General features: G+C 34.1%; 1 protein-coding gene across 2 annotated transcripts in view; it reads left to right on the top strand.

Moving 5' to 3' along the window:
* Window positions 1–26,144, top strand: part of Gtf2e2 (general transcription factor IIE subunit 2) — a 65,803-nt gene that overhangs the window by 18,988 nt on the left and 20,671 nt on the right. For both annotated transcript variants that reach the window (XM_047548427.1, XM_047548426.1), the window contains exons 3-5: window positions 1,947–2,038; window positions 17,513–17,620; window positions 20,010–20,192. In XM_047548427.1, the coding sequence (XP_047404383.1) occupies window positions 1,947–2,038; window positions 17,513–17,620; window positions 20,010–20,192 (383 nt within the window). The remainder of the gene's footprint in view (window positions 1–1,946; window positions 2,039–17,512; window positions 17,621–20,009; window positions 20,193–26,144) is intronic.

Raw genomic sequence — 26,144 nt, forward strand, 5'->3', positions numbered from 1 at the left:
AGTGGTTGTTAAAACAGCAACGGACTAGGTAAATCCTTGCTACGTAGATTTGTTTTTTAGAATCATAGATAAATGAGTACATTAGTTTCTGGGGCCATAAAGGGGAACATGGAAATACCTTATTACATTTATACTTTCATTCAACAAATAGTTAATGAGTACTGACTATGGTTGGCATTAAAGGCGGGAGATCCCATGATAAACAAAACTGTATGTAGTTCATTATTATCCCTTTTAATGGTGTTTGTCCTTAACATATTGTCATCTCTTTTTCGTAGTGTTCCCAGTTAATTGTTTATACAGTATTGTACAATAAAGTTTTATAGTATTTTTAGTAAGTCAAAACCTGAAACATGGAATATGCATTTATGAGTTTCTGTGCTCTGGCAGAATAGCCAGTTTCGTACAGAATAATTTGTGTAAAGTCTAGTTAAGTCTTAGACAAGGCAATATCATAGGATTCACAACTGGATTTGAATCTATACTCTTACTACCGTCAATTTTCTTATGTTTAAAAGAGGAAAATAATACTTAAAAAGAATTTTTAGAAGGGATTAAATGTGAAAATCACTTTGGAAGGTGTTTGACATGCAATAAGTATTAAATAAATCTTAGTTACTATTATTACAAAATGTGTCGTGAACACCTTGGGAAAACAAATCAGTATAATACTTCCTAATTGAAATAGTGACTATGAAAGAATAATTATAAGGCATTCTTAATATTATTATTTTTGGATACATAGTAGACTTCAGTGGACCAATTATTTGTCAAAATTGTAACAGTTATTTTGAGGGAAAATTGCATATGAAATTTCATTTTAGTCTCTAAAAAGCATATCAATAAAGACTTTTCACTAAGTAACCTCAAAAGAGTATTATGTTGCCATCTAGAAGCTGCTCTTTTGGATCTCTGACAAAGGTTATATTTGACTTGTGGTTTTTCTAATGCACACTTTTGGGGATTGAACTCACGGGCACTCAACCACTGAGCCACATCCTCAACCCTATTTTGTTTTTATTTAGAGACAGGGTCTCTCTGAGTTGCTTAGTGCCTTGCTTTTGCTGAGGCTGGGTTTGAACTCACGATTTGGTTTAAATGATTATTACCATGCCAGGAACTGGTTCCCTCCTTCACTTGTATTTAACCTCTCTTTTTGTGGATCAGCCACATGGAAACTTTATAATATCTGATCTGATGCATTGCTAATAGGAAGTGTTCTACTGAAATGTTTTTCTAATACTAATGATGAATGTATACATATTTATATATTCCAAATACTATATATATTTAGGTATTTTAATATGTACATAAAATATACATGCTTTGTGGTTCCTGTGACGAGTGGAATGCATTTGTGATGCAATGATGGCATTAGGATTTCTGTCTATAAGTATGCAAAAAGTGATAGGTGTTCTAAAACAAATTCTTTGAGAAACCTTTAGGAGAGGTGAGAGACAGGGAATCTACTCATTTTATCTGTTAAAAAAGCCATATGAATTAGATTATAGTTTTTAATGTCTTCTCTTATCTAATTATTGAGAGAGGGAGTGATCAAATTTAAGGTAAGAGTAAGGTAAAGATACATAAAAGAAATGTATTTTGAACCTAGTGGTGGAACTCTTAGCTAGCATGTGTGAGGCGGCCATGGGTCCAATCTTTAGCTTAACTACCTCACCCTAACCACATGCAGTGTTTCTTTTTTTTTCTCCACATGAAGTGTTTTAATACTTTTAAGTTATTTATACTTTGTTTCTACACTTAGTGAGAAAATTGATAGTTTAATATAATGCAAAAAAAAATTTTTTTTCACCAAAATTTTACAGTGTAGAATTTATTAGAAGAAAAAGTAAATATTTTACCATATTGAAAATCATCTTGGCTGCTTAAAAGTTACAATAACATAATTTGAAAATGTTATAATTGTTTTTGAATTTCTTTTCCAGATCATAGCAATGGATCGTTTAACTTGAAAGCTCTCTCAGGAAGCTCTGGATATAAGTTTGGTGTTCTTGCTAAGATTGTGAATTACATGAAAGTAAGTACTTTAGTCAGATAACAAAAATTCTATTTAACTTTTTGGCCAAAGAATAGGATTGGAGATTGGGATTTTCAGAAGTTAAATTTGTATACATGTTATAACTTATTAAATTATACACTTTCAGTATGTGTAATTTATTGTGTGCCACAATAAAACTGTAAAAAAATATTTAATGTTTCCAGCCTTTTACACTATATTAAATTGGCAGTGCAGTAATTCACATAAAAATATTTAATTTTTATTATATCAAGTACACTAATTTAAGCCCTCCATTTCACATAAAAAGAGTATGCCCAGGCAGTAGATACATCACTTCTTAATTAGTCAATAACTGCTGGCAAAGCCAGTGGGAGGATGTGAATGTTTTTTCAAGATAATATATCCATTGAAGTAAAAACTAACATAGTTCAGGCAGATGGCAGTGATGAACTCTTTACATCTTGGGGGAGCAAATTAGAGAATTACTGAGGGTCTTAAGAAAATATTGACTCTCAAAGAATTAGAGTTCGATGTTTAGAAGATTTAGTAGTTTTTGAACTTTAACTTTGAAGATAGATTTTGACTTTGCTGAAGACTTTGAATCTTTTTAAAATATTTTTTTAGTTGTTGATGGACCTTTATTTTATTCATTTATTTATATGAGGTGTTGAGAATTGAACCTAGTGCCTCACACATGTGAGGCTAGTGCTCTACCACTGAGCCACAACCTCCCGACTTTGAATCTTAATTTCATTTATTAAAGTGAAATTCCACTTAGAACTAAGATGAGTGATTTCTAATTTGCCTCCTTGTACCAGACTCTTACTCCCATTCATTTACTAGTTGGATCTCTTCAAAAAGTCAGAGAAAGTGCTATATTTGTTATTATTTTAATCTCATCCATCTATTGTATAAAATATAAATCAATTTTTAACAATGCTAAGGCTTTTTTTTTTTTTTTAAATAATTTTAGAGACCTGGTGGTCAGGTTATCTCTGAATTCTGTGGTTTGTATTTGACAGAAAGTAGAAATATGTTAGTTTATAATTTCTCAGAACTAAATAGGAGAATATTCAGGAAAAAAATGCATTTCCTTGAGGCTTTCAGTCTTTAGAGGGAGATTGTTAACTGGTCATGTTTTTGCTACTCTGTTAACAGTCTTCATTTCTCTAGATGACTTAGTTATACCTTTTGAGAATAGTAATCCTCAAATTTTTTGTGTGTTCCCTAAAACAGTTGTGAAAAATTGTTCACCTCTTTCCATATACTTAAATTAATAACTATAGTAATTTAACAGAAGTCTAAATAGTGATATTATTTAACAAAAAGTTTAAATAGCAAACAGAAATATGGAATTTCTGCTGGGTGTGGTGGCGCATGCCTATAATCCCAGTGACTTGGGAGGCCGAAGCAGGAGGATTGCAAATTTAAAGCCAGGCTCAGCAACTTAGCAAGACCCTGTCTCTAAATAAAATGCAAAAAAGGGAGTCCCTGGGTTCAATCCTTGGTACTAAAAAAAAGAAAAGGAATTTCTGGCATGTTGTAATACTTCAATGAGGTATATTACTCTTTTAAATTTAATTGAGTATATCATTATTAATTTAAAAATATAAAAATAATCTTCCTTAATGGTTGGAAATTTTAATTATTTTTCTTTGAACTTGTATGTCACTTCTGTTCTTGAATTTTATCCTATTGTATATTATTATGCTTAAAATCTTTTATTGATCATCTCTACAACTGACACAATGACGTGTAAATAAATTGGAATTTACAATGTTTTCCTGTTATCACAAGTTTCTAAGTGTTAAAAATGTTTGTGTTTTATTAATACACAATTCTTTAGAATAATGTAACAGATTAAAATTTTGATTAAATTTCACTTTGTATATAACAAATCATGAAACGATTGAAGCGTATCTTCTCTTTCTCCAACAGTTCTTGTATCTGGATATGTATATTATTTATTTATAGAATGAAATAGAATTTGGCACCAGATCTGTTGCTATTTTGAGATTTTGTAGGGTTAAGTGCTGAGAAATAAATGTTTATATAAATATAAAGTTAATTCTACTGGAAGTTTTGTGATAATGTTCCAAGTTGAATGCCAAAAATCACTTAGTGATTTATCATGAAGTATATCCATCAGTGGACAGACAGTTCTGTTAAGTTCTCCTTCAGTTTCATTGAAAGGCAAACAGTGGAAACCATCATTACCAGGTCTTTTAACAGTTTAATTTCTTAGCTTGCAGGAAGTATATCAGAAAGGCAGGGTCTGGTGGTATAGTTCAGTGGTAAAGCTCTTTCCTTGTATGTTTAAGGTCCTGGGTTCCATTTCCAGTACTGCAAATGAAACAAAAACCTAGAACAGGCTTTATTAAGACTTATCAAATGCGGGTTTCATCTTTCCCCTTATAGATACCTTTTTTAACTTGATGTACTCAGAAGCAGTGGAGAAAATGAAAACATTAATTTCAATACACCTTTGCCTGTGCAAATTTTGAATACTCTTTTATTATGTGTTTAAATAGATTTTTGTCAGAAACTTCTGAATGAAAGTTTAGCTTATTCATTTTATGGAAAGTATCTCCTGGTTAACAAAGCTAGTTTCCATTGTTAAACTAACCATCCATATCTACCTTGCTTTGTATGATAAAATGTCTTGTATATTTAAGTTCACTTAAATAGTTAATACAGGACTGGGGTGTGATTCAGTGGTAGAGCGCTTGTCTCACGTGTGTGAGGCAATGGGTGGGTTTGAGTCTCAGCACCACGTATAAATAAATGAATAAAATAAAGGTCCATCAACAACTAAAAAAATATTTAAAAAATAGTTAATGCATGTTTTGGATAATATAAAATCACTGAGAAATAAATTATGGAATGCATACTAAAAGATGTTATTAAAGTAGTTGAGATGAAAATCATGGATCAATTAGAGCTAACATCCATTTTTTAAAAAAATATTTTTAGATGTTGATAGACCTTTATTTTATTTATATGTGGTGCTGAGAATTGAACCCAGTGCCTCACACATGCCAGGCAAGTGCTCTACCACTGAGCCACGACCCCAGCCCTAACATCTATTTTTATAATTTAAAAAGCAGTATATTACTTATCATGTCATACTGCAGCATTATAAATGTAATAATGAAATATTTATGAAGCAAGGAACGTAATGAAAGATGTTATTCCTTTTTAATGTGTTTGCTTCTTCTGGTCTCTTTCTCTCTCTCTCTCTCTCTCTTTTTTTTTTTTTTTTTGGTACCAGGGACGCTTACCAATTGAACCACGTCCCTAACCCTTTTTTTATATTTTATTTAGAGACAGGATCTCACTGAGTTGCTTAGGGCCTTGTTAAGTTGCTGAGGCTGGCTTTGAACTTATGATCCTCCTGCCTCAGACTCCTGATTCACTGCGATTACAGGTATGCACCACCGTGTTCAGCTAACATCTTCTGGTCTCTGATGCTCAGCTCTTAGATATTAATAAAAGGAAATGATTCAGAAATAACTCCATACATTTTTATTTGAGATAATTAATGAAAGAGAAAGATACCTACTACGAACAGACTTAAAGCTAGTGTATAATTTATATTTTGTTAATAAACAGTATGATAGTAAACTATTTAGAAGATATAATGAGAATTGACAAATTAGAATAAAAACTTTACAGATAGGTATGATGGAGCATGGTGTAATCCCAGCAACTTGGGAGACTGAGGCAGGAGAATCTCAGATTTGAGACTAGCCTGACCAACTTAGTGAAGTCCTGTCTCAAAATAAAAAAATGAAAAGGACTGGGGATATGGCTTAATAGTAGAGCAACCCTGGGTTTAATCCGTAGTACAGCAACAAAAAAGCACAATGTACATTCAATCTAACATTGTTTGTAGTTTCATCTATGGGTTTTATGTAGCATGATTTGAATAATTTGGTAGTCCTAGAAAATATTTATTACATTTAAAGGAATTATCCTTATAATTGATACTGTTTTAGCTCTTTAAATATGCTTTTTCTTTAAGCAGATATGTACTTACGTATGCTTTTAGAATTGTTGGTAATTAGTTACATTTAAATTCTTGAAAAATATCTATTTTTATCATTGCATTTCTTATTACTCCTTTCTTTGCTTTGCTTTTATTAGGCTCCTCTCAGATCATTCATTGTGTTCTTGGAAAATACCAAGTGAACTTGCGGGTGTGGGGATAGAAGAGAAAAACTGTTTAAGGGAAACTGTCAGTTGTCTGCAAATTACATCAGAATTTAGAATGTCTCAGCTGAGGCCAAAATATGCTAATTTTAACTCTTAAAAAAATGTGAGACTGGAAAAGAAAGAAGCCCTAGATAGGGGTAATTTATGGCATCTTAGTTATCATTTTGAAGGCTTCCCCAAAACAGTTTTTTTTTTTTTTGACTTGTTCTTTTGTTTGGGTCCCTGGAGTTTGACATACCTTTATCCTAAATTCTGAGTGGAGGTGAACTGTATCTGTTTTATTTTTGACAAAGAGTGGAGGGCCTATGTTGAAAGGGAAAAGTTAACAGATGGAAGTTAATTTGTAAACGTGATTCTTGCAAAGTTTTCAGCTATCCTTTATGTACTCTTTTTTTGAAGATATGATAAAACCAAGAACTTAGAAAGAAAAAAAAGTAACAAAAAATGTTCCTCATTGTTTGTACATTTAACTTATAGAAGACGTTTAATTGCTTAAGAACATTATATAGAAAACATAAGGGAGGTCATGGGGAACTGAGACAGATATAGGGGGATTTATAGAAAGAAGGGACAGTTTGGAGAAAATGCTTAACAGGAAAAGAAAGAAAAGTAAAGGCAGATACAAGAAGTTCAAATTCATAATACTTGAGAACATTTGGCACTGGGACAAACTGCCTAACACATCTCCAGAGCTCCAGAGATGATGATGATTATACCATAGCTTAGTAATTTATATAACAGTAACTGAGACATCAAAAAAATTAAATTATGTTCATTGGGCCTGTTTAGGAAGGTAGAAGAAGTTTGTAGTTCATTTTAGAAGGATTTTTATAGAAACAGTTCACATAAAAGGAATTTTATTGCTTAAAGGAGTAAGTCTTAAAAGCACTTCTTATCTTGAAAATTCTCTTAAGTTGGATACCTCTTGAGATTCTTCTTTAGTTCTCAGGTGATAAATCAAAGGTCTACTCTGTTTTGATAGAATGGTTTTTCTCTTCATTTCACCATTATCCCTTTATATGGTTGTATCTCATTTAAAAGACCTCGTCAAAAAATTTGATTAATTTGATTTAGTCTATCAGTGTTTCTCAAGAGTGTTGTTCTCCATCTGGCAATAGGAGCATCACTTTGGAACTTGTTAGAGATGCACATTTTTGGGACCCTTCCTGTACCCACTGAATTTGAAACTGTGGGAGTGGGAGTGCACTTAGTAGTAGTCTTTAACAAGCCCTTTAGGTGATTGATGCAAGCTAAAGTTGAGGACCACTAGCGTAGCTTTTATCTGAATTTATGCCAGCAGTTAGTTTTGAATTTAGAATTAAAAAAAAAAAAGAAAGAAAGAAAGTGTAGAAATTAAATGACTGGTTCATAGGCACAAGTTTTGGTGACTAGTAGGGCTGTGTCAAGAACCTGGATTTATTTGCAGTTTTAAATAAAATATTTAAATTATATGCCAATATCTCTCATAAATATAGGTATAAAAGTCCTCAAGATAAGAACAAGTTGAATCTGATTCTTAATCCAATAGAGCAGCCTTTCTCAGTCTTCTTACTGTGGAGGAGCCCTTGAAATAATTTTCAGTTTCAGAGAACCCTTGCAAAAAATTGTTATACCTCCTACTCATATGTGTTTATCAGTAAGTTATGGATACAAGTTCATAATAATCTTTCGAGTATAAATTGTTATTTTCCTTTGTATTTTGCTCAATTTATTAGCCTAGTGTTATATATACATGTGTATAAAATTATTTTTTGGTGACTCCTCCTCCCAAGAAAGGATATCAACTCTAGTGCAACTCTGTAGTATAGGTAGTTTTTTTTCCCTCCACTTAATTTTTTTTCTTACCTTATCAGAGTAGTTCAACTTATTTTCAGGTGAGCAGAAGATTTAGAGAAAGGGTCCTTTATCCACACATTAGTTTGCATCAAAAAGTAGGGAAAATATTGTTTAATTTTGTTTTTGTGGTTCTTCAGGTGTTTGTCAGTAATGTTTGAGACTTGTTCATATCCTTCCTTATTCTCAAGTCGAAGCACCATTATAAGATTTTGTCACATGATTTTCCCCAAAGATTCAGTTTTTCTTTGAAATTGAAAAACAGTCTTGTTATTGAAGTCAAAGCATTTTTTTTCTAAACTTGTTTAATTACTTCGTTATATTTTTTTAATAAAAATCTGCCAAGAGGGTTAGCTTCTGGGCTGGGGTTGTAGTGCAGTGGTAGAGCCCTTGACTAGTACGTGTGAGACACTGGGTTCAATTTCTCAGCACCACATATAAATAAATAAATAACAATAAAGGTCTATTGATAACTAAAAATAAAATTAAAAAAGGTGTTAGCTTCTGCAGTCATTCATCATCTTCAGAGCACTCAGCAAAGAGTGGCCTACTATTTTCTTGAAAGTAATTCTGTATTTCACCTTTCAGCCTAAATTCCTATCAAGAAGTCCTCCTCTGCTAAGCCACTGGATTTCTGTATGAAGTGGGAAATTGCTCATGTGCGCTAGTCTTTTGTTTAATAAAGCAGATTTTTTTTTTATTTTAGTGATATATGATCAGAGAGTTTTTAATAGTAGCATACTTATTCCTGTTGGTATTTAGAAAGATAAAGTTACATATTAAACCCATGATTAAGCAGATCATTTTTTTTTTTTACCATAATTAAAGACATTTTCATTTTGTTTCAAAGGATTTTTGATGTTATACCTCTCTAAAGAAAGCAGTGTTGGACTGGGGATATAGCTCAGTTGGTAGAATGCTTCTCGCATGCACAAGGCCCTGGTTTCAATCCCCAGCACCACAAAAAAAAAAAAAAAAAAAAAGGCAAGCAATGTCTTCTGACAATATCAGGATGTTCTTTTTATTCCCTTATGAGAGAGGTGAATCTTTGCCTTGAGCAAACTACTAAAATGCCATCTCAGTGTAAATGACAACACTGTTTCACCAAGATACCAAGATAGACTTTTTGTTTTCTGAAAGAAGATGCCACATTTAATATGTCCTGCTCCTTTGCTTGTTGGTGGTATTCTTTACTGCATGAAAAATTATTCTTGGAATTCACCATCACTTAAATTTTTTTTCAGAATTACTACCTGACATATATTGGTGAAGTCTGTTGATTTGTCTATTTGAATAGATAAGCTGTCACTTCTGAGTTTATTAAACAAATCTCTTCTTTAGTATATGACAGGTCACTGTTTGAGAGTGAAACTTTTTTGATTTCTTATACTGTGCTGGGTGTTTTTTTTTCCACTGTCATTTTATGTTCCAACATCTGTGTGATTCCTACCCCTTTCACTCTTATTCTGGGCAATAAGTTCTGCTACTCCTACCATTCTTTCTGATCCTTTTCTCTGGATATGACATTTTTTGAGGTACTGGGGATCAAATCCAGTGCTCATCCATTGCAAGGCAAGTGCTTAACCACTTTATATCTACAGCCCTTAAAAACAACAACAACAAAAAAAAAAACACAAAAGCTTTACTTTGTTTGAATTGAGATTCTTGTACTTATCTTGACTTGTCTAGTGGGTGAGATTTATATTTATGTGTCTTTTCAATTTGACTGAAACTGTTTTATGTTGTTTGCATAGATGGTATGTGGTAGATTAAAACATGTTGGATTACAGCACATGTAAAACTCATCAATTAGTTCTTTTCATTGTAGTAGTAGACTCTTGTTTTGTTTCTGTCTCACATTGATGGGTAAAATGGCTCAGAAGATTATAGTTCTTTATTACTAACCTTATTAGAATTATTCACGAGCCTAGGTTTGGAATCTTTCCTTTACAAATCTCATCTTTAGAAATCATCACACTAGACTGTCAGACATGTTTATAAAATGCAAATGCTAATAAATTATAAAACTAAAGTGAAAAAACTGAGTTGTAAAACGTATGAAAACTTCACAATTTATTTTACTTTTATTACTAAATGATCCATGTTTTGCAACAACTTCTATTTTGTATTATAATCAAATGTCTAGCCAGTGCAGTAGGTATGAAAAAATAAGTAACGTAAAAATTGGAAAGGAAGAAATAAAACTGTAAATAGCATCAGTAAGTACATAGACAAGCCAGAAGAACCTGCATTAAAAGATCAATCTACAAAAATAAATTTTCTGGGAAAAATTAGTAAATGAAATATAATATGCAGTACATCATGAAAGGGAGGGGGTATGAAAAATGGTGGAATGAGACAGACATCTTTACCCTATGTACATGCATGGTTACGCGTATGGTATGAATCTACATCGTGTACAACCATAGAAACAAAATGATGTACCCCATTTGTGTACAGTGAATCAAAATGCAGTCTGAAGTTAAAAGATAAATAAAAAAAAATATGCAGTACATCAGTAGTCATCCTGTAACTAGGAAGAAATTTAACAAAGATGGATAGTACCTCTTCATTGAAAACTAAGTATGCCTTTTAACTCCCCACATGTGCTCCCCATAAGTGCTCTTCTGATTTTCATTTTTAATTCCAGGTCTAAAAGCAAAGAAATAAGAACATAAGTTTGGGTTTTTCTTGTGTTCTTATTGTTCTCACTCATTTTGTTATAATAACTTTTCCTGACAGTGTGATAACTGTTTTTCTACTTAAATAGCTTGGTAAAAAATGGTTAGACTTTTATATATTAAGTAGAGAAACTCTGTTTCTCTACTTAAATAGCTTGGTAAAAAATGGTTAGGCTTTTATATATTGATTACTCTGTGTTTGAACTTGTTCTGATTCCAAAAATCCCATTTATTTTAAATTCAACAATAGTAATGCAAGGCCAGTGCTTTTTTGTTTTTTGAGTTGTTGCTGCTGCTTTTTTTCTTGGGACTCTGGTATCTTGAAATGTATTCATTCTTATTGTTTGTATTTCTAGGCTTAGTTGGCCTTTTGATAATTTATATTTGATGGTGATATTTGATAATGGGAAAAATGTTTATGTGAAGGAGACAAAGGAATTAATAATTATCGATAATGGAGAATGTAGAACAATGATTTTGAAAGATTTTGACTGTTCTTCACTTTCTGGTTTAGGGTGTATACTTCCAGATCCATACGTTCAAAAGTCTCCTGTACTGATCTCAACCATTTTTTGATTGGCCACCTCTATTAAAATTTTTTTAAAATTTAGTATGATATCAAAATGAACCACACTGCTGGGTATGGTGGCACACACCTGTCATCCCAGCAGCCCATGAGCCTGAGACAGGAGAACTGGGAGTTCAAAGCCAGCCTCAGTAAAATCGAGGTGCTAAGCAACTCAGTAAGATCCTGACTCTAATAAAATACAAAGAAGGGCTGGGGATGTGGCTCAGTGGTTGAGTGCCCCAGGGTTTCAAAAAAACAAAAAAAAAACAAAAAACAAAAAAAAAACCAAAAAAACAAAAAAACAAAAAACACATACATTATTATGTATAACTATAATATACTAATAAAAACATTAAAAATTTTTCTAGTTTATTATTTATGCATATACTAATGTATCACTATACCGATGATACATTATATATGTTACAAACTGGCACAAACATAGAAATTTATAAGACTGAGATAAAAGGAAGAATAAAGGCTTTCCTTAAATTATTTTAACAGTATAAAAAGCACCTTTGTTGACCTGAAACAGAATTACAAGTGTAATTATGTCTGAAAAAATCTTCATTAAACCTTTTTTTATGAAATGATGGCCTCATTTTAAGTTTAGTTTGCTTAGATCCTTTGTTTTAATTGCTGTCATAAATATAAAAACCTTTATAAACATTTATAGATCTAAAAGGGAAGAGAGTACATGTATTTGTTTCTTAATACTGCTATAACAAATGTCACAAATTTAGTGGCTTACTCTTCTGGCAATTTGTTATAAAATCATCTTTCTATTTTGGGAATCAGAGGTCTAATCACTGGACTAACATTAAGGTGTAGACAGGTTCTGGATGCTAAGGGGAGCATTCCTCTCATTTGTCATCTCTTAGAACCCATATGCATTTCCCAGTTCATGGCCCTTTCCTACACCCTCTTAGTTTCTTTATTGTAGCTCCTTTTATTCACTTTGACTCTTCTGTCTTCCTCTTTCTCTTATAAGGACATTTGTGATTATATTCAGTCTCCCCTTCCCCCAGTAATTCACAACAGTGTCTCCATATGAAGATCCTTAATTTAGTCACTAGCAAAATAAATCCCTTTTGCCACACAAGGGATTTGGATATATAGTCTTTGGGGGAAAGGAGGAATTATTCAGTCTAGTACTGAACACTGTTACCAAGTTAGGACCCTATTTTTTTTTTTTTTTTTTTTAGCTGTAGATGGATGTAATACCTTTATTTTTATGTGGTGCTGAGGATTGAACCCAGTGCCTGACATGTGGTAGGCTACTGAGCTGCAACCCCAGCCTAGGACCCCAATTTTTAAAATCCCATCTCACCTACTAGTCTATTTGGCTAAGTAATTTTCATTTTTATATTTCAGTTCATGTAAAAGGGATTATATATATATATTTTTTTTGACAAATTGTAAACTTCAAGGGAATTTATTTGGAAAATTAAGAAACATAAAGGTTAGAAAATTATTTCTAAAATTTTAAAGATATGTAGATAAAAGAATTTTTCATTTTAAGCTCTTGAAACTTAGAAATCATAATGATGGGAATATTTCCAGAAACAATCTTTTTCAAAGGGTTCTGTTCACTACATTAATTCTTTCAAAAAGCAGTTCCTTTGTTGCTTTCACATATTGTTAAAATGGTAGTGTTACTTTGAAGGAACAGATTGTTGATTATAATTATTTTTAAGATAATTGCAAACTAGGCAAAACTTCTGTACTTATAGAATATCTAGCAGATTTGAAATATTTGCCTTTTTGCAAAAGGAAATTTATAATTTAACTTTAAGTAATCATTCCTTAAAGCTTTATGAAAGTGTTGTACAGTATCTTCTTTTTAAAATAGAATTTACCACAATTCATCTGATAGTAGATAAACCACAGTGTGTTGCAGAGTACTGAAAGTGAAGGGTTGAGTGAGACCTTGTTTGCCAGTCCCTGTTTCATGTGAGATTCTTTCCAGTCTTGTATCAGAATTTCTCCATGCAGGTCACCCTCTGAAATATAAATCATCTGGCATAAGCCAAGGGAGGTACCGTTGTCAGCCTATATAATCAATATTAGTAAAGCATAATTTTTAAATGGAAATTTTAGATTAAATATTTAGTAAAGCTTCTGTGGAATCATCCAGATTGACTGACTTGTATACTGCTAGAGCGTGCACTCCTCTTAGGATACCTGTACTATAGCTGCTCCCTTTGCTTTGTTATTCCAGTCACATTCAAAGTTCTACCTATTAACATACATTAAGTTAAAACCTATTCATTTCTCTGTTGGGAGCTTGTGAAAGGCAGAAGTAGTAGTTCATATCATAGTATATCTCATTGCTGTATTCTCAGAACATAACAGTTACCCCTAAGTGCTTGAATAAATAAGTGAATGAATTAATAGCAAATGCTTGGTAAATTTTTTTTGTGTGTGATGTGTTAGGCTTTATGTCTTTTTCTACTTTCCAAACATTTGGTTTTGAGAAGTGATTATTCTAGTTTTAGAAACTGGAGACTTTCCATAATCTGCCCAACGAGATAGAAGTTAGAGCCTGAATAAAAAAATTTTTTTGAGAGTTATTTTTATTTTGAATAAGAACACCTCCCCCCCCATATCTCTCTCTCTCTCTCTCTCTCTCTCTCTCTCTCTCTCTCTCTCCCTCTCTCCCTCTCTCCCTCTCCCTCCCTCCCTCCCCCCCCACCTCTCTCTCGCGCGCGCCAGGTATTGAACTCAAGGGTGCTTAACCTCTGAGACATATCCCCAGCCCTTTTTTATTTTACTTTATTTTTTATTTTGAGACAGGCTGTAAGTTGCTGAGGCTGGCTTGGAACCTGCAATTCTCCTGCCTTAGCCTCTGGAGCTGCTGGGATTACAGGTGTGGGCCACCACAACCACCTAGCAGTGTATCTCCTAGTAGAAAAAGTAAAATACTGTGAAAAAGAATAAAGGAAGAAGTCTCATTTTCACTGAAAAACCTATTTCCTTTCTCCTTTGTCCTGCTTGTTAATCTCTTTTTATCAGTTTCTTGTGACTTTTCCAGTGGTTCTTTATTCAGGAACAAAGAAAAATATGTTTTGTTTTGTTATTTTTGGTGCTGGATATTGGTTCCAGGGCCTCACATATTCAAAGTCTGAGCTCTGTTGCAGAACTTTACCTGCAGCTCCTGTTCTTTGTTGTTGTGGTTGTCGTCATTTGTATTGTGAATTGAACCCAGGGGCACTTTACCACTGACCCATATCACCAGTTCTTTTTATTTTAAATTTTGAGATGGTGTCTTGCTAAGTTGCTGAAGGTCTTGCCGAAGTTGCTGAGGCTGGTCTTGAACTTCTGATCCTCCTGCCTCAGCCTTCTGAGTCACTGGGATTTTAGGCAAGTGCCACCATGCCTAGCCTTATATATTACTATTTTTACCTTTTTCTATTTAAAAAGTTTCATACTACATGTTTTTACTTGTGCTTTTTATTTTACATTTACTTTTTAGAAAAATAAACTTTAGTTTTTAGACAGTTTTAGATTCACAGCAAAATATAGCAGAAAGTACGAATTCTTGAATTCTCCCTCTGGCCCTGTTATGGTTTGGTTATGAGGTATCCTCCAAAAGCTCATGCAGGGATGTTCAGAGGTAAAATGATTAGATCCTAAGAGTTGTGACCTAATAAGCTTTGGATTGATCCTTTGGTGGATTAATGTTTTGAATAGATTACTGGGTGGTAACTGTAGGCAGATGGGGTATGGCTAGAGGAGGTAGGTGTTGGGGATGGGGGGATTGTGCTCATTTTATCTTGTCCCTGGCTCTTTGCTCTCTTTCTCTGCTTCCTGGCTTCCATGAGCTGAGCAGCTTTCCTTCCCCATGCCTTTCTGCCGTGATGTTCTGCCTTATCTCAGGCCCAGAGTAATGGAGTCAGCCAAACGTGGACTGAACTTCTGAGACCATGATCCCAAAATGAACTTTTTTCCTTCTAATGAGTTCTTGTCAGATATTTTTGTCACAGCAGTGTAAAACTGATTTTACACCATATTCTTGCTTTTCTGACTACCAATATCCCCAGAAGTGTAAAACTGATTTTACACCATATTCTTGCTTTTCTGACTACCAATATCCCACATTAAAATAGTACATTTGTTAAAATCAGTGAGCCTACATTGACACATCATTCAAAGTTCTTAATTTACATTAGAACTCACTGTTAGCGTTTATTCTCTGACTTTGACAAATGTATAGTCACATTTCTACCATTATGGCATCATAGGGTGATTTCAGTGCCCTAAAATTCTCTGTGCTCTACTTTTTTCTTCCTCTCTCCCTTTAACTCTTGGGAACCACTAGACTTTTTACTTTCTCCATAGTTTATCTTCTCTAGAATCCATATAGTTGAAACCATATAGTAGGAAGCATTTTTAGGTTAGCTTTTTTTCATTTACTAATATGAATTTAAGCTTCCATGTCTTTTCTTTTTCTTGTTTCCATGCCTTTTCATGACTTGATAGCTCATTTATTTTTATCACCGAATGATATACTATTGTCTGAATGTACCACAGTTTATCCTTTGACCTACTGAAGGGTATCTTGGTTGCTTTAGCAGTTTTGTATAAAGCTGCTGTAAATACTCTTGCAGGTTTTTGTGTGTGCATGAATTTTCAACTCATTTGGGTAAATACCAAGGAATTTGATTGCCAGCTTGATGGAAATGTAAGAGTGTGTTTCAGATTGTAAGAAACTGTCAGACTGAGTCAGGCAAGTTGGTACACATATATAATCCCAGCTACTCTGGAAGCTGAGGCAGGAGGATCACAAGTTTGAGGCCCACCTGAGAAAATTAGTGAAACCCTACCTCAAAATAAAATTTAAAACAACCCCAAACAGGGCTGGGAAGATAGCTCAGTTGGCAGAGTGCCTGCCTCATAAGCACAAGGCCCTGGGTTCAATCCCCAGCACCGCAAAAAAACAAAACAAAACAAAACCCAAACAGAAAAAAGGGCTGGGAATGTATCTTGGGTAGAACACTCTTGAGTTCAATCTCCAGTACTTTCCCTGCCCCTGCAAATTGCTTAACTATCCTCCAGAGTGACTGTTGGCAGTTTGTATTCCCGCCAGCAATGAATGAGACTTTCTGTTCTTCCCTGCTTCTTTCACCAACATTTGTTATTTACATATATTTTTAGATTTAATTTGTCCCGAATATCTTTTCTAATTTGCACATAGAGCACTTTTGCCTTTTCTTTTTGAACATCTGTATGTATGGAAGGCTACAGTGGATATGCTGCAGTTTATTTAGTTTGTCCTCTATTGATGGCCACTTGAGTTGTTTCTAGTATTTTCCTTTGGTAACCAACATGTACTAACCTTCAGTCACTTTAATTTTCTGTAGAATAAATTCATAGAGATAGGATTGTTGTGTCAAAAGGTTAAAAATGCACTCATTTTGCCCTTCCTAGAGGTTGTACCAGTCTGTGTGAAGGCCTGTTTCCTTATAACCTTACCAATGGCAGACATTAGGAGTTTTTCTAATAGGTGAGAAATACTTAAGTGAAAGTTGAGTATCTTTTCATATGCTTAAGATCATTTGCTCTGGCACACACTTGTAGTTTCAGCTACTTGGGTGGCTGAGGTAGGAGGGTCAAAGTTTGAGACCAGCCTTGGCAATCTAGTGAGACAGTCTCAAAATAAAAAATAATAATTAAAAAAAAAAATGCTTCTGGGTGTGTAGCTCAGTGGTGAAACACCCCTGGGTTCAATACCTGTGTTTTTGGGTTAGGTTTTGGAACTCTTGAAATATTAGGAAGATTAGATCTTTGTGATATGAATTGTAAATATTTTTTTGTTTATCTTTTGCTATGGGTTTGATTCTGGTTCTGTCCATGGTTTTTTTTGTGTGTGTGTGATATTGTGGATTGAATCCAGAGGTGCTTTATCCCACTGAGCTGTATGCCCAGCTCTTTTTAATTTTATTTTGAGGCAGGGTCTCACTGCATTACTGAGACTGGTCTCAAACTTGCAATTCCTACCTCACCATCCTGAGTTGCTGGGATTACAGGTGTGTGCACCACTGTGCTAGCTTAGTTAATGCTCTGATCACTAGAGTTGCGCTCCCTCAAATAATACGTGTTCTTTATTCCTGAAAAGATTTATTTATGCATAACTTTGATTTAATGCGTCTAACATTTAAAAACTCTTCTAATGATAACTTCTTCCCTCAATAGACACGGCATCAGCGAGGAGATACACATCCTCTAACTTTAGAAGAAATTTTGGATGAAACACAGCATTTAGATATTGGACTCAAGCAGAAACAATGGTTAATGACTGAGGTAAGAATAGTCAAAAATATTATAAAAATATTAGTTGGTCAGTGTCTCTGGAAACTGAGGCAGAAGGATTGAAAGTTCAAACCAGCCTTGGCAATTTAACGAGGCCCTAAGCAACTTAGTGAGCGCCCCTGTCTCAAAATAAAAGATTTTGGGTTGGGAATGTGACTCAGTGGTTTAGCACCATTGAATTCAATTCCTGGTAAAATCCCCCAAAACACACACATACAAAGTTGGTTGCCAAGAGAAAGTTGCTGTAAGTTCTTTTTTGTATGTTTTTTGTCAGTGCTGGGAATTGAACCCAGGGCCTTACATATCCTAAAAAAGAGCTTTACCATACTGAGCCATGTCTGCAGACCCTGGAGAGTTTTAAAATACTGAAATTTGATAATGCTTTTAGTTTTCTCCTAAAAGAACTAATATTATAGGGTCTTTGTTTTGTTCACTAAACATGATATACAAATCTACCTTTTGGGGGTACAGGATCTTGCTATGTTCCCTAGGCTAGACTTGGACTCCTGTGCTCAAGTGATCTTCCCACCTTAACCTCCAGAGATGCCACCATCCCTGGTTAAACATACACATTTCTAAGTTATTTGACTTGTTGATTTTCGCGTAATTTTATGTAATAACTATTTTGTTTAAAATTTTTTTCTTTTTTTTTTTCGTTTGGTACTAGGAATTGAACCCAGGGATGCTCTACCACTGAGCTACATCCCCAGTCCTTTATATTTTATTTTTGAGACAGGGTCTTGCTAAGTTGCTGAGACTAATCTTGAAATTGTGATCCTCCTGCCTCAGCCTCCCAAGTCACTGGGATTGTAGATGTGCTCTATTGTGCCTGACGTTTAAAAAAATTTTGAGGTTAAGACTAGCAAAAGTTTTGAAGATGTCAGTATACCAATTCCACTTTCATTTTTACAGAATAACTGATTTATTTTGAATTGCTAAATTTATAATTTTTGTACTTGTGAATCGTATTTTTTATGTTTTAGGAAATTTAAAGCATTAGGTACTATAGGGATAGCAAGATGCTTTGTTGTACTATTACTATTATGGCTAATAAATTACTGCCTTTAGAAAGTTACTTAGAAAGATGATTATGAACATGGTGTGTGAACATATATCATTTTGAGAAACCCCAGAACTGTGATGGTGCTAATTTGGAAATGAATAGCACTTTGTATTATTTATTTTTGTGGTGGTGGGGATATGTGTAACATTCAAATAGTTGGTTCTTTTGAGCTTATATATTAAATGACAACAAAGGAGGGTACTTTCCAGGACCAGTGAGACTCTAAAGACCAAATATAAAATTCTTAAAATAATATTTGGTTAAATTTATTTTGCCAGGCAAAATACAGCTCTTGATTTTCATAATATAAAATGAACCACTTAATCATTGAAACTCTTGGTTTTTTAGAAACTACAAGGCTATTACCAGAAGAATAGCCCTGAAGAACTTAATCAGCCTGTGTGAATGTTGCAAATAATGGTAGTACATATTAGTTATATACAATGATGGTAATCTACATTTAAAATTGCTGGTTTACCTAATACTGGAATTTCATAGACTTAACAACATAAAAGACTATTTTTATTATATTGCTATTCTATTCTCCCTCCTTTCTTCTTTCTGCATTTCTTCTCTTTCTCCTTTCAGGGTTAGGCTGACGACTGCAGAATAAATAAAGTTGCTCTTTCTTGAAGAACTTTCCTTCTGCTATTAGCTGTATGAAAGAACTGACTAGGAGCATAATTATATTTAGTAATTCCTGCATCCTTACTGAGTTACATTCTCAAACTAGCATTGTAGGTAAAGTTCATATATATATATATATATATACATATATATATATACACATGCATACACACACATGTATATATATGTATATATATATATATATATATATTTTTTTTTAGTTGTAGGTGGACATAATACCTTATTTTTTTTTTTTTATGTGGTGCTGAGTATCGAACCCAGGCCCTCATGCATGCTTGGCTGGTGCTCTACCACTGAGCCACAACCCCAGCCTCTAGATAAAGCTCTTTTTGTGCACCAGTCTAGTTCTTTTTAGTTCCTTCCACAGCTGCTAGTGCCAGTGTTACCAAGGTGAAGAGGACCAACTATTGATTTGTTCATCCCAGGGTAATGTTTCTCATGTTATAATGCATCTATATACTTTGGAGGTGGGATGGGCAGTACCCAGTTCAGTTTAAATATTAATAAGTGTTTTATTGATTATTGTTTTGTCTTCCTCAAGAATATGGGTTCAGTTTTCTACAAAACTCTTGTGATAAAATGGTTTATTTCTCTTCAGAAAATGTTCATAAATAGTACACATATGAGGTTTCCTTTTGTTGATATACCCAAATTGTGTCACTATTACAGGCATTAGTCAACAATCCCAAAATTAAAGTAATAGATGGGAAGTATGCCTTCAAGCCCAAGTACAACTTGAAAGATAAAAAAGCCCTACTTAGGCTCTTAGATCAGCATGACCAGCGAGGATTAGGAGGAATTCTTTTAGAAGACATTGAAGAAGGACTGCCCAATTCCCAGAAAGCTGTCAAGGTAACCTTTTTTTTTCTTTCTTTGTCTTAATATAATTTGAATTAAAAATATCTTCTTGCTTTTAACCTAAAAGTATTTAAGTCATTTTTAAAGTCTCTATTCTTCATGCTCAGACCTGTGTGTATGTATGGTTATAGTGAACCACTCAAAGACTTGAAATTTGTGTTGTACCATAGAGCAGGAAAGAGGGTAGCCATCTTTGTGTAACTTCGGTCTCTTTTGTTGTTATAGTGGTATGATTATTTGATTCTTCAGAATATTTCTAGAAAGTTTTCTTTAAAGCTGTTAGTATTTCTCTGTTAAGTTGTGTTTGTAATCAAGAACTCCTTCAACAATGTTAGTAGACATTGCTTACCTGAGGAACTAGAGGCATGAAAACACAGAAGCATCACTTGATAACGTGGCTACTTTGGTGTGCTAAAGTTGCAGTCAATAAAAGTTATACTGACATATATTATATATGGGTAACATATGACATATCCATTCTTTTCTTCTTGGAGAGTTTTTATTCATGTATAGTTTAGGGCAGCAAAAGATTTGGGCAGAATTTTTAGCTCCTCTGACCAAGTTTTTTCCAGAGTTTCCCACTTTCACTTTCCATCTGGTTGTCCCATCCTCTGTTTTCTGGTTCTTCTCTCCAGAAACACTGAGGATTTTATTGAGTTTTAGCTGACTTGCTCTTTCTACCTATACTTTCCACCTGTTTTGGGTTGATTCTCAGTTCCTTTTGGTAGTTGATTTTTAAAATATTTTAAGGGTTTATATGTTTTCTGTCAGAGGGTTGATCCTTGAGGAGCTATTTGGCCATTACCAGAAGTAGAACCCTCCTAAGATTTTTAACTTCAAAATATATTAACTTAATCTACACAAATGTCACCAGAGTTGATAAATTATGAACTTTTTCAACATCTTGAAAGGTAAGACTACTGAATCTAAACTTAATAGGTAGGACTACTATGTTTCCTGCTCCACCTTTTTCTGTAATTTTGATAGAGGTCAGTATTGTTACTATGCATTAGACTTTTTATTACTTCTAAAGTGGAAATGTCATAATCCAGTAATTGCTTAGTCCATTTTAAATAATTTCGTGATGTAAAGTCACTTTGACACTGTATTTTCCTTGGCTCTGTTCCCTTAGGATTAGAGCTGAAAGGGTCAGAAAAGTACACAGTCTGTTCTATTTTTAAAGCAGGTTTTTATTTCTGAATTGTTTGAAACCCAGAATTTTTGTTCTGTTTTTAAAAATATAAAGGTGTGTTCTATCTTAATTAACTTCTCAAGTTTTTTGGCATACCTAAGTTAAATATCTTTTGCATTGCTTCAGTTCTTTTTAGAAATGGAAGATAATTATTGTCATGTTGATCATACACTGCTTTGAAGAAGCGTATAGTGCTAGCAAAGAACACCAAGGATTGTGGAAAAGCAGTAAAACAAGAGAAGGAAGAAAACCAGTGACCAGATTACTTATCCTTTAGTACTTATTATTTGGGGATTTTCTAACAGTTAACTGCTATCATAGTCCTATTAGGCTAGACCGCATTTGTGATGGGATACATTAATTTTAAGGTGATGTACTGAATGATCTATTCTTTTTTAAAATTTTTTTTTTAGTTGTTGATGAACCTTTATTTTATTCATTTTTTTAATGTGGTACTGAGAATTGAACCCAGCACCTCACACATGCAAGGCAAGTGCTCTACCACTAAGCCACAACCCCAGCACCTGAATGATCTATTCTTTACTGTTCTTGAACCCAGGGCCTTGTGCATGCAAGCACTCTACCATATGAGCTATATCCCCAGCCTTTACTTTTCTTTTTTAAAACTAAAAGTAAGTTTAATTGTGGTAGAAAACACATAAAATTTACCATTTTTAAGCATATAGTAGTGTTCAGTATATTTGAATTGTAGTGCAAAAGATCTCTAGAATTTTTACATTTTACAAAACTGAAACCCTGTACCTCTTAAAGAACTACTTTTCCCTCTTTCCACAGTCTCCAGCAAGTCACCATTCTGTTTTTGTTTGACTACTCTGGATACCTCATATAAGTGAAATCATCCAGTCTTTTTGTGACTGGTTTATTTGATTTTTATGTGATACCTTCAGTATTCATCTGTGTTGTAGGATATGGACAGGATTTCCTTCCTCTTTAAAGCCAATTAATATTCCATTGTATGTATATACCACATTTTGTTTATCTGTTCATCCATTGATGGATATTTAATTCCATTTCAGCCATTAGAAATGATGCTGCTATGAATGTGTGCAAATATTTCTTTTGAAACTCTTCCAGTTTTTTAAATATATATTCCCAGAGGTAGAATTGCTGGATTATATGGTAATTCTTTGAGGAACTGCCTTACTGTTTTCCGTAGTGGTTGTACCACTTTATAGTCCCTCCAATAGTGTACAAGGGTTCTAGTTTATCCACATCCTTGTCAACACTTTTTCTTTTCTTTTTATTTTTGATGATCATCCTAATTGGGTGTGAGGTGATAGGTCATTGTGGGTTTTTTTGTTTGTTTTGTTTTTTGTTTTTTTGTGTTTTTTGGGGGTATCAGGGATTGAATCCAGAGACAGTTAATCACTGAGCCACATACCTGGCCCTTTTTTATATTTTATTTAGAGACAGGTTCTCCCTGAGTTGCTTAGGGCCTCACTAAGTTGGTGAGGCTGACTTTGAACTCATGAACCTTCCTGCCTCAGCCTCCTGAGCCTCCAGTCCCGGCAGTCATTGTGGTTTTGATTTGCATTCTCTAATAACTAGTGCATTTGAGCATCTTCATATATTTATTGATGGTTGTATATCATCTTTGAAGAAATGTCTATTCAATCCTTTGCCTGTTTTTGAATTGGGTTGTTTTATTATTGTTGAGTTGAGGGAGCTTTTCATATATTCTGGTTATTAATCCCTTCAGACACATAATTTGCAAATTTTTTCTTTTATTGTGTAGGTTGCCTTTTCACAGTGTTGATTGTGTGTTCTTTGGTGCATTTTTTTTTTTTTTTAATTTGATGTAGTCCCATTTGTCTATTTTTTATTTTGTTGCACATGCCCTTGGTGTCTTGTCCAAATCATTAGCAAATCTAATGCCATGAAACTTTCCCCTGTTTTCTTCTGTGAGTTTTATAATTTGGGTCTTAAGTTTAGATCTTTAATCCATTGAGAGTTAATTTTTTGTTTAGGGTGGTAAGATAGGGTTCAACTTCATTCTTTTACATGTGAATGTCCAGTTTCCCTAGCACCATTTCTTGAAGCAACTTTCCTTTCCCCATTGAGTGGTTTTGGCACCCTATTTGAAGAACATTTAACAAAGGTTTATTTCTAGGTTCTTTATTCTGTTTCATTAGTATATATGTCTGTTTTTATGCCAGTGCTATAATGTTTTAATTACTGTAGTTTTGTGATTATAAAAAATTTTTATTTATAGATGAATATGATACCTTCATTTTATTTATTTTTATGTGGTGCCTTACACGTGTTAAGCAAGTGCTCTACTACTGAGCTACAACCCTAGCCCTTGTGATATTTTTTGAAATCAGGAAAAGTGAGATCTTTAGTTTGGTTCTTTTTCAAGGTTGTTTTGGCTATTTGAAATTCCTTGATATTTCATATAAATTTTTGGGTAGATTTTTCTACGTCTGCAAAAAATGTCATTAGAGTCCCTCCAGGGAGCAACCCAGAGCCCTGTCCTAGTGCCCAGCCTGAATCCTGAGGTTGCCTCCATGAGGCAGAGTTCCTGGAGATAGCAGCTACTGTCCCAGGGGTGGTGCTTGCTGAAGACAAACCAGGTCAGCCAGGACAAGCCACCGGACAAGAGAGTCTGTGGTCACAGAAGATTCTTTTCTCGTAAAGTGGGAAGCCCCAGTGCCCTGGGGTTTCTGCTATGGAGGATGGGAGTGCTGGGGAGGGGTCGCCCTAGTCTTTGCCAAGTCTGCCAGGCCCTAGAGACCATTACTACTTGTTGCAGATGGGAGATGTGCAGATAATGTATTCAGCTTGTAGATGTATGCTACCAAAGGCTGTGTCCTTCATGTGTGTGCACTGCCTCCCTGCCCTGACACTTAAACCTTAATAAACAGCTCAAAGAGGACTGATTGTGTCCTGGGGAAAAAAAAAAAAAAAAAAAAAAAAGTCATTGGGATTTTGATCAAGAATGCATTGAGTCTGTAGATCACTTTGGGTAGTATTGACCTCCTAACAGTATTAAGTTTACCAGTCCACGAACATGGAAGTCAATTGATTTATTTATGTCTTCCTCAGTTTCTTTCAGCAATATCTTCAATATAGTTATAACCTTTACCACTTGGGTCCCATGGACTTAATTTTATCATTTTTCAAATATTTCAAGTCATTTTGTGAATAGTTTACAAAAGTACAGCTTCATCATACATTTTAATAAAAATTTAACGTGGGTGTAGCTCAGTGTAGAGCATGTGTCCTTAGCACATGTGAGGCCCTGGGTTCAATCCCCAGTACTACCAAAAGGAAAAAAAAAAAAGAGAGAGAGAGAGAGACTTTGACATAATAAATATTTGTAATTTTTGGCAAATGCACAGCAAAAGAAGAAAGAATATCATCTTCATCCTTTTATCAGAGTGAGATGGTAAAGATTCTTAAAATATATTGTGTGATGAAGTTCTTTCTATTGAATAACTGGATGAGAATACTTTGTTTTTTCCTTAGAAGTATCTCGTTTACTTATTGACCTTTTTTTTTTTTTTTTGGTACCAGGAATTGAATAGGGTGCTTAACTACTCAGCCACATCCCAGCCCCTCTTTTTTATTGTTTATTCTGAGACAGGGTCTTGCTAAGTTGCTGGGCCTCACTGAATTGCTGAAACTGGCTTTGAACTTCTTATCCTCTTGCCCTAGCCTCCCCAACCATTGGCAGTCATGCATTACCTTGCCTGGACATGCATTTTTTTTTTTTTTTAATATATTTTTAGTTGTCAATAGATCTTTTATTTATTTATATGTGGTGCTGAGTAAACCCAGGGCCTCACACATGCCAGGCAAGTGCTCTTTCACTGAGCCACAACTTCAGCCCCTGATTCTTTATTTTTATTTTTTAATTTGTTCTAATTAGCTATACATGACAGTAGAATGCATTTTGACTCATCACACATCAATGGAGTATAACTTCTCATTCGTCTGGTTGTACATGATGTAGAGTTGTTACACAGGTCATGTAATCATATATGCACATAGGGTCATGATCATTTATTCTTTTTAAAGATTGAGATTTAAAAAAATTTTTTTAGTTGTAGGTGAACACCTCTATTTTTATTTATTTTTATGTGATGCTGAGAATGGAACCCAGTGCCTCACATGTGCTAGGCGAATGCTTTACTGCTGAACCGTAACCCCATCCCCCTAGATTGAGATTTTTTTTTTTTACTTTCCTTTTTTTCTTTTAGTTTTTAGATGGATACCTTTGTTTTGTTTATTTTTTATTTTATGCATGCTGAGGATCGAAACTGGTGCCTCACATGTGTTGCACAAGTGCTCCACCACTGTGTGGTATTGTCATGAAGTCTTTATTTCTGCAATGAATTGCATTAGATAGCATTAGAATGCTGGTATCTGACTTTTTGCATTCATATTCTGATTCATCTAGTAACAGTAAAATGTCTTCTGTCAGTTTTCTTGTTATCCGCTGGTAGAAAGATACGGAGTTCCTAATTGTTAAATTTGCTCAATGAAAGCTAAAAGACAGCAGAGCCTCTTCCAATATTTCAATCTTTCATAGATTTCTTCTCTTCCCTCTGCGACCACCATCCCTCTCCTCACCCCCCCCCCTTTTTTTTGAGACGCCTCCCTATCACCTAGGTTGACCTCAAATTCCTGTGCTCAAATGATTCTCCTACCTTAGCCTCCTACGTAGCTGGGGTATAGTGTACAACCACACCTGGCTTATGGCTTCTTAAAATACTTGCAGTACTTGGGCA

Source organism: Sciurus carolinensis, chromosome 4 (genome assembly GCF_902686445.1).
Source record: "Sciurus carolinensis chromosome 4, mSciCar1.2, whole genome shotgun sequence".
NCBI classification, from domain to species: domain Eukaryota; kingdom Metazoa; phylum Chordata; class Mammalia; order Rodentia; family Sciuridae; genus Sciurus; species Sciurus carolinensis.